At 37.9% G+C, this 12,245-nt stretch overlaps 1 protein-coding gene across 4 annotated transcripts in view; it reads right to left on the bottom strand.

Annotated features, from left to right (window-relative positions):
• The window catches only part of LOC119660257 (protein tramtrack, beta isoform), a 75,215-nt gene that overhangs the window by 19,627 nt on the left and 43,343 nt on the right, over positions 1-12,245 (bottom strand). For 3 of the 4 annotated variants that reach the window (XM_038068711.1, XM_038068714.1, XM_038068712.1), the window contains exons 3-6: positions 3,962-4,186; positions 3,663-3,884; positions 3,455-3,571; positions 3,129-3,207 (exon numbers count right to left, since the gene is read on the bottom strand). In XM_038068711.1, the coding sequence (XP_037924639.1) occupies positions 3,129-3,207; positions 3,455-3,571; positions 3,663-3,884; positions 3,962-4,186 (643 nt within the window). Of the gene's footprint in view, positions 1-2,610; positions 2,685-3,128; positions 3,208-3,454; positions 3,572-3,662; positions 3,885-3,961; positions 4,187-12,245 lie in introns of those variants that run through there. The other variant, XM_038068715.1, reaches the window with a different exon arrangement.

Raw genomic sequence — 12,245 nt, 5'->3', positions numbered from 1 at the left:
TTCTTAGTTGTCGAAATTCCAACTTGAAGAAACATGAAATTAGCTTGGTAGACGAATATCATTTAGATGATTCCTAGAGATTCATCATTTGATTGTGACTAAATTTCCTAATGTTCTTTTACTGGTTTTTGCAAAAAAGTTAAATTCGAGTATTTGTTTTCAGTATCAGTCATTACTTGAAAGCTTGGCTTGCTTCACTTCTTGAAATGTCCATCTACTTGTCTTGATAAATTATCAGGACTCTGACGCTGATACTTTGAAACGCAATTGAATTATATCGCGTTCGTCGGTAATAAGCTTGGAGGCTTTCGCGTCGTTAATTCTGCTCTGAAGTTACGTTCCCCGGCAGTCTCAGAACACAGAGCATCGATTTTCTTGTAACGATTGGTGCTAGTGGAAAATCCATGATTGGAATGGGCAAATTAGGGTGATCGGAGTCGCTCAGTAACTGAACCGTAGAGTTTACATTGGTAGCTGCTGAGTAGTACGGACGGTAGTATTTCCCGATCGTTTAATGACCTTCGACTAGGAAGTTTTTTCGTTGAGAATTGGAAAGCCTATACCTCTACAAAAGATACTTCGGTTCTTTAAGCACTACTGGTAGCCTTACTCACCTATCTAAAATTCTGATGCCTCTCGTTCGATTTTTCACTCTCAAATCATCAGGGCGCAACCGATACTACTGGGGAAGTTCGAAGTTGAGTGATCTTGTTGATTGTCCTCTCGGTTGGCCCAACCATGCAACTATTTCACAGGGACATTTGAATACAGAACAAAGCCCTCATCAAGCCATGCTCTAAGCCTCCTTATAGTATCTCTACTAACTGCAGTTCTCGTGGAGGGTTTGGAGTTTTGTCAAAATTATGCGGTTCTCCCGTCAGTAACCAGCAAATTTATCCTGATCCTCCTGTGAGCAACTTCGGGGTCGCTTCCAAATATTAACATCAACCTGTTCCGAAATCTACCCGTAAATGTGTCCCGAAGATCCCATCGATTAATTTCTCCAAAAGGACACTTCCAAAGTAAAAGTGTGGCATAAGATGAGAACTTTTCCTTGTAATATGAAGTGAGTTAAATGGTCAATTCGGTATAGAAACCTATCGATCGATAGCCATTCGCCTGCCACTGTGAATTTCAAACTCCACAATTGTAGAATCTGAACTACTCGATCAAACGAGAGGAAAAACCGTCCCTGAGTTTTAACTGGTGGGGGCAGTGGTAAGTTACTATTTAGAATCACAAACTGAGACCATAATAGTATGCTTCCAGTGAAGCTTTCCCTTAACAATCTGGGGGGATTTTAGAGGATGCCACTCTGTGGTCGATATCACCAGTCCTCATTGCGGCAGTCTCTGCAGATGTTTTCAGTGAGGGAATAGTCATAACTTTGGGTAAACTCTGGTCACTCTGGCGTTTCCAAATATACTATCGTCCCCGGTCAGGGACATTGCAAAAATTATGAATAGCGCAGGCTCCTTACAGGAAGGATTATAGCTAAAAGCCAAAAGGTATAAGATTAAAAGGCACAAGGTCCCCGTGCGAAAAGAGTTTTCTTATGTCAGTGTCAGAGTCCGGCGACGCTCTTAATTGTTATTCTTCGTATTCTCATTGTGTTACACACAATATGAAATCAGCAGCAACACATCATTAGCATTTGAAGAAATTGATCTTTGTTTTATCGTTCAAACAGTTTTCAATGCATAGAATTGGGTTCGACGATATTTTTATCATTTTTTGTGCGATGAAACCCTCAAGAATTCCTGTCCTTGAAGGAGACCGGTTCAATAATATGGAATAAGTATAATAATAAATTTTTCTTAACGAATTCGCTTGTAATTAGGCCTTTCAATAAACTTTAACAAACCAATTTTTGAAAAGCCATCCTTGTTCCTATTAGACATTATTTTCTCATATGATAGTAAGGCTGAAAGTCATATCCAGAATAGTCGACATATTAAAATCTAGGTTAGTAAATAATTAAGAGAAATCAAAACAAAGGAAAAGCTATAGGGATTTAAAGCCTTTTTTGTATATAATTCACAGTTTTCACAGTTTTCTGTTAAATTTTTCTTTTCTCAAAGTATTTCGTTTTTTTTGTAGAATTTGCTTAAAAGTATACAAAATATCTTTTATGTGTTTTTCAAAATACATTTCAATTGTTTTGGCACATATAGATATCTTATAATATAAACTTTCATTGAAAAAAATCATAAAATATAAATATTCCACGTCGGCCAAAAATCCCTATGCTCATAACCCGAAATGAAAAAAAGTAACTAAAAAAAATTATAAAAAAGTAGAACAAAAATGCGCAAGATCGTGTTAATATTTATATTTTAAGTTTTCTGTTTTCCTTTAATAATTTATTTCACAATGCGATTCTCGCTTCTAATTTTCATTGTGTATTTCTGTCTATCAAATATACTTAGCAATTCATGTGAATAATTCAGATCAGGAAAGAAATTATTAAAGAAAAGAAAAACCACTAAAAAACGAGAGATAGAGATTGTATTTGGATTGAAGTTAAACTCACCTGCCGACGGAAATTTATAAACGAACCCGAAACAAACACGATTTTCACTTGACAATATAAAACGATTTCGGAAAATTTCTCCTGACTTTTTCTTTTCCGGTTCAAAAAAGCCGATTGGAGGAACACAACCCGACTTTGACTCATTCACTTACTAAAATCATTTTAATATTTGTAAGTATTAGATAGATACATTGCAGACATAAAAATTTTAAATCCCTTTAGCTTTTCCGATAAAGAAACATAAATTTAAAAAATAATGAGTATACACATAAATTTATTAAAAGTATCTTATTTTACACTTTTTTCTCTAGACGTGCAGAAGCGGATTGTGATGGATTCTAAAGGCAGCGCCTTATCATCATTTTAACGTGCATCTATTCTACATGTTTTACTTCGTACAGCAACAGCTGTATCAACTTCTATTGTCTTTTCAACAAATTTTAGTGAGACTTGCCTTTATGAAATTTACATAAAAAATTTGCCCAAGTCTCAAATTATCTACTTAGTTCACTTGAGCTGTGTATATTTTTGGCAGTTACCTTTTAAATACTTGTTTTCATATATGCAAAAAAGAATATAATGAAAAAGGACTTACCGGATGTACTGTTATCATTATCTTTTCTACTGTCTTTCGTTTGTGATTTATTTAATGTGTCCTGTGTATCCATTCGGCCCTGGAAGTAAAGCGGATTTTATGTCAAAAATGTTGGCATGTGATAGACGATCTAAATTGCTTTATTTTCGCTGATTGATTGCATGCAGTTCAACGAATTAGTTTAGATTTTAAATCGTTTAAATTTTCCGACCATAATGAATTCGTTGTATCTTCAAAAGTCACGAAATGTATAATGATCGCCGCAATTCAGAATTTATTGTTTTTACCGTTCTCATGATTTCACTAAAACAACGACGTATACATACCTGATTTGAGTCTTGTTCATTATCATTATCGCCGGATTCTCTTTGATTATCATCTGAACCTTCATTTCCTGAATATCCTTCGGTACCCATCTTAACTTCTAACATTTCCGGTGATCCCTAAAAGCAAACACAAATATTTTATATTCATTAATAACTATCCAATGGAGTAACGACTCAATCTTCGAAAATAGTGAGAAATATCTCATACCTGAATCAAATTCTCGCGATCATAATCATCAAAGTCGTTGCCAGTTCCATTCGAACTTCCTGACAGTTTTCTCGGACGCCCTCGCTTTCGCTTAGGCATCGATAGCGCTGAACCAAGCAAAGGACTATTCATCATTGCTTGTTGGTTTTTACGCTGTTGCGCCAGATAGGGTTGAATTCGATGCAACTGCGGTGGAGGTGGTGGTGTAGCAGGTCCCATTGGCTGTTGTGAGCGTAGAGAAAAGATTAATATGATACTCAAAGTTGCTCCTAATTAAATATTGTTTTCAGATTACTTACTTTATCATCATTTACTTCGGTTAAACCCTTGATTCTAAGAGTTTCAGCCACTCGAAGGAATGCTGTGAGACGTTCCTGATCCACAGAAACTTCCCCTCTATACATAAAGTCTAATAAGCTCTTCATATCAGCATACGGTACATCTTTTAATATAACAATGGGATGTTTCTCGGGATGATTAACAAATAATGCATTAAAATATGGGCTACAAGCTGACAAAACCATCTGGAATAGAGAAAAGGGAGAAATGTGATAATATCTGTCATAACTTATAATTTTGTTGTAAAACATTTTTAAACTAACGCTCGAATATAGTATGCACAATAACGGTCAAAAACTACTTTTTTTCAATGGGAAATCGTGAAGCATATGTTGATAATAACGCAATGAACACAGTACTACATAGTCGCCTTGAACTAGTATTTGATCCTTCACAATTGTTGGCAAACCGAAAGTTGCAAATACATAGTTAACTTTTTGAGGACCACAGTTTCTGATATTTTACACAAATGAAAATAAGTGTCAAGCTTAAGGGTATTTTGAACTGTATTTGTTGCTGGGAGTTTTAAGCATTGCTATGAACATCGAGAATTATAACCAAAAATAGTTACAATCTATATCATTTGCAAATCAAATTAACTCTCTTATAAATGAAATTAACGTTTTGACAAATGTAATTAACGCTTCAATAAATGAAATTAGCGCTTTAACAAATGAAATTAACATTTTACTAAATGAAATTAAAAAATCCATGGACTCCTCCAAGAGAGGAAGTAATTGCTTCCCATGTGGTCCGGTCCGTCATCAAGTGGGTGCAGACTCAGGGCTCCCAGCATCTTCAACAAAAAAAGTAATTAAAACGTTTTTGGAAATTAGTGTATTGATCTTGTCATTGTCATGTAATGCAAGTAGCCTTACATTGTCCATAGGAAGTGTTGCAAGAGTGATAGTGGATGTGTGTGTTTGAAGTGGGGGGAGGCAAAGCCCCCGAGCACTCAGACCTTAATGGTCCACTGTACTCGATTTCCCCATCTAATGGAATATCCCAGATTCGTTTCTGTATCGCAGGATTTCTGTAAGTAGATGTGATGCTACCCGCTGCACCAAAAATTTAATGTCTGATGCGTCCAAAAGCGCAGTACTCATATATACGCATTCATATTCTGAACATATGCCCAGGTAATGAATTATGGGCAGTCAGAATGCCCACAATACTTCGCCAAGTCTTCCTGCTTTTCAACAGGATAAACTTTACAGTATGTTCGTTTGGTTCTGGCAGGAAAAGTTTGATGTGTCTAATATGCATTAAGGCTTCGCTACTTGTCATTATGGGGAGCTTGTTCCCAGTTTTTGATATCAGCATCAACCAATGCTTCTGACACCTGAATTGCTGGTTCCGGTTCGTGCATGGGGGGTAGTTGAAAAGTTTAAAAGCAACGGAAATTTATGAAGGAATGTTGAAAGCGTATAAGAACTCTTCGTCTTTCATTAGTTCAGTAGAAAGATGGATTGCTAAATTTAAACGTGGTCGTACTAGCCTTGAAGACAATCCACGTCAATGACGGCCAAACAGCAACAACATCAGAAATCGTAGAAAAAATACAGAAAACGATATTGGAAAATCGCCGAGTGACTGAAAGAGATTTAGTAGAAGCCCTAGGCATCTCATTGGGTAGTGTAAGCAATGTTTTGACTGAAGTATTGGATCTCGGAAAACTCTATGCTAACATGGAACAAAAACACATTCGAATGCGACTTTCTCGGCAACATTTAGAACGTTTTCGAAAGGATGAAGTGAATTTTGTGCATGGATTCATCACTATGGATGAGACTTGGGTCTATCGCCATGATCCTGAGGCTAAACAGTGGTGTGAACCTGGTTCTTCGGCTCCGATACGAATTCGGGTCTAGAAATCGGCCAAGGTGTTGACATCAGTTTTTTGGGATATGAAAGAAATTTTGTTTGCGAATTACACGCAAACTGGTTCAACAATAAATTCTGAATATTATTGTAATCTTTTAGACCAGCTGAAGGAAAAAATTCGTGAAAAAGACCCGGTTTGCTGAAGAAAAATTTTTTTTTCATTAGGACAATGAACCGTATCACAAGAGCATTTTGACAGTGACTAAATTCCATGAATTCAAGTTCGAATTGTTGCGGCATCCACTGTATTTACCAGATTTGCCCCCTAGTGACTTGCATCTGGTTCCCCAGACCTCAAAAAATTCGTGCGTGGAAAGCGCTTTCCATCAAATGAAGAGGTCATAACAGCTGTGGAAGCGTACTTTGTAGCCCTTCCAAATTCTCACGTCAGGGATGGAATTCATAAATTGGAGTCTCATTGGAGTAAGTGTATTGATGTTTGCGGAGACTATACTGAATAATAAAATGTATTTCAAACCATAAAAATGAGTTTTTCTTATCAAATCGCAAAACTTATTGAACAACTTAGTAATACGATCTACACTTAGATGAACAGTACAGTCCAGATCCTCAACAAAGTTCAATTTCATCAGATATTGCATCGGCACTCCAGAAAACTCCATATAAATTGTGATATGGGAGAAAACCAGACCTCAACCACATATGTTTGTTTGGATGTAAAGTCATGATACATGTCGCAAAGGAATGTCGTTTAAAGTGGGATAAAAAGTCTACGAAGTACATATTAGTTGGCTTTGGTGAAGATGATAAGGGCTACAGGCTGCACAATCCTATCAAGAAGACTGTTGTTACCAGCAGAGATGTTGTCTTTATGGAAGAAGAATTAGATACAAAAAAAAGTCAGGAGTCGACTATCTGGGTACCTAACGAAGAGACCCCTGCACTTGACATACAGGAGGAGGTGAATGCAGATTCAGTGGGGGCAGCATCGCAAAATGTTTTAAACTCCGAAGACTACCATTCAGATTCTTCTGTGTATGACGATGGGAATGAATGAAACATTAACTGAAACTCCAACTATAGATGACTTAGTACCAGAAGCCCAAATGATATCAACCCCAGAGCAGGAGCAAGAATTGCCTAGCCAGCGTCCTAGAAGACAACCCGATTGATATGGTTATATGTGTCTTTCCCGTACTGTTCCAGCATCCGAGGAGATCTCTCGGAGGCTCTCGCGAGGCTTGAGAGTGAGTGCGCCATGACCGACGAGCTACAGCCGTTTGAGGACAACGATGCTTCGGAGCTCGTTGACAACCCAGGTGATGTGACAATTGTGAAGTGTAGATGGGCGCTCAATAAAAAGTTTGATGTCGACAATAATGTGCGATTCAGGGCTAGACTTGTAGCTAAAGGTTTTTCGCAGAAACCTGGCATTGACTATACAGAGACTTTCTCTCCAGTTGTAAGACATTCTACACTTAGATTATAATTTGCTCTCGGTGTTAAACTGAATATGAGTATTGATCACTAAGATGTAACGACAACATTTTTAAACGGTTTTTTTAAAGAAACTATTTACATATCATTTTCATGTCAACCCTGAAGGTTCGCGCGATTGAGCGATCTATGAATTAAAACCAGTCTTCTCTTGCGTGGTATGACAGAGTTAAAGATTGAACAGTTAGCCTCGTTATGTGAGCCAAATTAATAGTTGTTACAATCATACACATTGGCATTATGCTAAACGCATTTCAAAAGATTTGTTATATACAAAAACTTATTAAGATTTTGTAAGGATGATGGCAAGTTACAGAGTTTTGTAGATAGTGACTGGGCTAGTGACGCCTTAGACAGGAAGTCGTATACAGGCTTTTGCTTCACGATGTCTGGATCTGCTATTTCATGGACAAACAGGAAGCAAAAGACAGTATCCATTTCCAGTAAAGAGGCAGAATATACTGCACTGTCTGAGGCAGCTCGGGAAGCAGTGTACCTTAGAAACCTTCATGAAATTATAGGTAGTTTTTATGTGATTGAGGGTCTATTGTCACAATCAAAGTGTATTAAAGTTGTCATTAAACAATCAAAGACACGGGTCCGTATAGCTGAGTGGTTAGAGTAAAAGGGTGTCGTACGCAAGGTCACGGTTTAAATCTTACTGTTGGTAGTCTGACAGTAACTTTTATTCTTAAAGTCCTAAGAGGATAGTTCTACATCGAATAGCAACTTTTTTTTTGGTAACATTGACTATCTGACAGTAAACAAAAAGCTGAATTGCTGCAGACTACCATCTGATTGGGGATTAACACGGCGTTCCAATTTTCAAAGATTGTATCTTGTGCGATATTCCGGCATATATTCTCTTCTTATTTGCAACTGCAAGTGCATTCATTGTTTATACATATCTTTGCATTGGTCCACGTTTCTGGAAGATATCAAGCTAATTTCTTATTTGTTTTAATACTCCTTATTTCTCAGCCATAGAACGCGATATGAACGGTGGTTTCAGTTTTTGCTGATCAATTAGTAAGCAGATAAGAGAAACTTTAGACTTGCGTTAAGCTGAGAACGAGAGTGACTATTCCTTCCATCCCATAAACTGAAAAGATTATTCCATTTATCTACGTCCAGTCACTACATGTGTATAAACAAGATAATGATCGTCTTCCTTCGTCATGCAATGAGATGAGTCCTAACGAACTTTAGAAGCGGAAATCACAAACATATCCACCCATTTTCTGATATTTTTTTGAGGGGAGGATGCTATTTGTCCTGATAAGTCTTGAAGAGATTGTGGTTATTACTAGGAATAGGCATTAACATGTTATTGCGCACGTTTGCAGTTGATATGTGGTAGCCTCGCTAGTCAAATAGAATATTAAATAATGTGAACAGCAAGAAAGCTTTATCTCTTGTGATGTGATGAGTAACTATTTCGGAGAATGCAGTGATATTTCCTGTTCTATGGATTTTCATGAACTACAAAAAATCCCCAATTCAGATTTATAGAGAAATGTGAGTGACTTCCACTTGGTCTGAAAGTCCAAAGCAATATATTTGTTATTAATAGTGAAGACCAAGTCTCAATTCGGGTTTCGATCTTTCTTTTTACGATGAATATAGATACTTAGTTCCTTACGAATTTAGTCATTATTTTGGGAGATGGATTTTCCCAATTTGACTAGTCCAAAGGAAGTCCCTTTAGACTCACCATCTTTGGGGCTAAATATCTAGTTCTGGAAATGCAGACGGGGAGGAACTCTAATTTGGAACTTGACGACCTTCCATGCGTACAATTCTAGCTCGGAATCTTTCCGAATCGTGACAACCTACAGCCACTAAAATAGTATTTCCTAACTCCAAAAACTACTCTTTGACGTTGGTGCGACATATTTCGAATATTATTACCTCCGACTCAATCTCGTGTTGTTCTTTCGCAATTAATTTACAAATTACCCCAGAGTGCTGGCTGCGGTGCTTTTTACAATTCTTTTTTTACAACAATACTTTTTGCATTATTTTTCTGCGACTCGCTGCTGTTACTGATTGCTAGAGTGCGATTATTATTGAAATTTAACGCAAGAGACGAGCTGTTGACTGGCAGCAGTAGTGCCTTATTCAGATACTTTATTTGCAATGATGTTGAATAATAATTACCACCTGTATATTTTGAAATAAACCACGTACGCTATTGTGTAGTTGTTCTTGGGTTCAATTATGCTTTATGTTGAGAGTGCAGTTATCAGCAAAATGGATTGTTGTGTTTCTTTTTCAGAAGGTGAGAAAGAAAAAGGTTAGTGTGGTGCAAGCAAAGAAATTACTGTTATGTTTGCGGCAAAGAATAACAATAAAAAAAATGTGCCACTTGCAGTGGAAATGCGAAGTGCATATTTTCAAGGATGGGTTTCGACATTGTGTAGCCATGACTGGGTTTCGGTTTGGTTGTCTCTTTTAACCAAGAAATAGTATATGCATTAATCATACTTCATTGTTTTGGGGAAGTCCTCGAAATTTATCTTCAGGAAATAAACTAGGTCCTCCGTGTTAATGTGATTTGGTAGATTTTTTTAGATATTCCATGAAAGTAGGATAACTTCTTTTTTTGGTCTTTGTCACATTGACAACGAGGAGGTTGTGATATTACATTTTAAAAATAATGTGACTGTGACTGAGCAGGAAGCGATAGCTAGTTGGTATCACCCCCCGCAAATAACACTTTGTTATATACATAGTATAGCCATAAGTTCTGTCAGTCAAACAAATCTTTATTTCTCACGAACCAAATCAATCGAAAAGTACACCATTAGAAAAGGGAAACATAGAGCTTTCAAACGAAAAAAAAATCATTCAAAATGGCCGCCGCTAGCAGCTATACAGGCCCGAAGTCTGTGAGGCCATGCATCGACCACTTCACGCACGGTATGAAGCGGCATTTCTCGAGCTGCATGCACGATGCTGGCCTTCAAACTCTCCAAATCGGTGTAAGTTTGATCGCAGGCAATCTCCTCTAACTTCGCCCAAAGGCTGTAGTCCAAAGGATTCAAATCCGCGGTTATGAAGTCAGGAAGATGCACCGCTAACCACTGCTGAATTATCTTGACTTTATGAGCGGAGGCAGAGTCTTCCTGGAAGCACCACGGCTTTCCAGCGAATAGAGATTTACTCAATGGCTCGACTATATCCTCTAACATCTTTTCGTACACGCTCGCATTGGTTTTGAAGCCGGCTTCGCAGAAATAAATATCAGTTACTCCGTGATATGAGACGCCCCACCATACCATGACAGAAGTCGGATTGTGACGACGTTGGATTCGTGGAGCTTCTCTTGGCTTCATAACAATTGTGAGCATATCATCATCACGCCCCACCATACCATGACAGAAGTCGGATTGTGACGACGTTGGATTCGTGGAGCTTCTCTTGGCTTCATAACAATTGCGAGCATATCATCATCATCAACGGCGCAATAACCGGTATCCGGTCTAGGCCGGCCTTAATAAGGAACTGCAGACATGCCGGTTTTGCGCCGAGGTCCTGACCTACGCCATCGCTCCATCTCAGACAGGGTCTGTCTCGTCTTCTTTTTCTACCATACTGTGTACTGTGAGCATATACTCGATCATTTTGTCGGTTGAATTTTTCCTTGATGGTAAACATTTTTTCATAAGAAAATAGAATTTAGCGATATTTTTTATTGGGAAATCGTTGCAGAACAGTAGCACATCGAGTTCGTTTCTTTCAGTTTTGGCGTTAACATATGACTAACGCACCGCCGGTACGCACCGAGACCGAGATCTTCTCGTAAAATACGACTCATACTTCGAGTTGAAACGCCCATTTCTGCCGACATTCGTTTCTCCTTGCGGAGAGGATTGGGCGAACACGCACAGCATGCACAAAATTCGGGCAACGTACGGAACGCGGGCAAGCCTCCCGCGGCCTGTCAACCACATCAGCTGTTTCGCGGTATCGAGCTAATGTCCTAAAAACGAATCGTTAGTTTACCGGCTTGAATTTTCCAATCTATCACCGGAAAGGATGAAGAGTCTATAGGAGAAAGGGGGAAGATGCCCCCTTAAAAAGTGATCATTGATATTGAATTTTTAATCTAAACTCCAGAGGATGAGAGGATGGGAAAAGTATGTGGAAAGAAGGGGAAGACCGCCCCTCTCTGACTCCGTTGAAAAATCGCGGCGACCAACCTTCTCAAAAAATATATGCTACTTCAAAGTTATATTTTGAGATATTTTGATATCTTTACGACTGGAATTTCTTTCTCTCTTTAATATTCCTAAAAGAAAGCGGTGCAGACCGATTTTTTTGTTTACTGTTTATCGGCTAAACCTGATTTTGAGGACACCAGATCCTTCATAAAAGCTTTTGCATAGGCCCGGTACTGAGTAAAAGGGTTGAATGGTGACAGATGACAAGCTTCCCCGAGATTGATGTTGTTTTTTTTAGCTTTGATTTATTTGAGTTACTTTCTGCGTTTTTAGTGTCCTTTGCACAATGGACTATTCACGTATTTCTTGAAAAATTCAGAAAATCGATTGTCAGATTCTAGAATACATATATATTATATGAAATATAATGCAACAATAAATATTACATGCAATCTTTGTGCATAAAATACACATTTAAAGAGATTTCCAGTACTTTTGTGTTTCGTAATATGTTATTTGAGCCAGTTTTATACAATACTGTATACAGAGGGTGGCCAAATTATTAGAGCCACATAAATTTTTAAGGTTTTGTGTGAAACAAAACCTTATTAGAATCGAGTCGATGTCTGTCTGCTCGTCTGTCTATCAAACCCGATTATTCGGAAACGATAAGACCGATTATCACGAAAGTTAGTTGGAGCGTATGACCTGTTGATCCCTTTACATGTATGGCGCT

Source organism: Hermetia illucens, chromosome 6 (genome assembly GCF_905115235.1).
Source record: "Hermetia illucens chromosome 6, iHerIll2.2.curated.20191125, whole genome shotgun sequence".
NCBI lineage: Eukaryota > Metazoa > Arthropoda > Insecta > Diptera > Stratiomyidae > Hermetia > Hermetia illucens.
The sequence above is the reverse complement of the archived record's forward strand: the minus strand, read 5'-3'. Positions and strand labels throughout refer to the sequence as shown.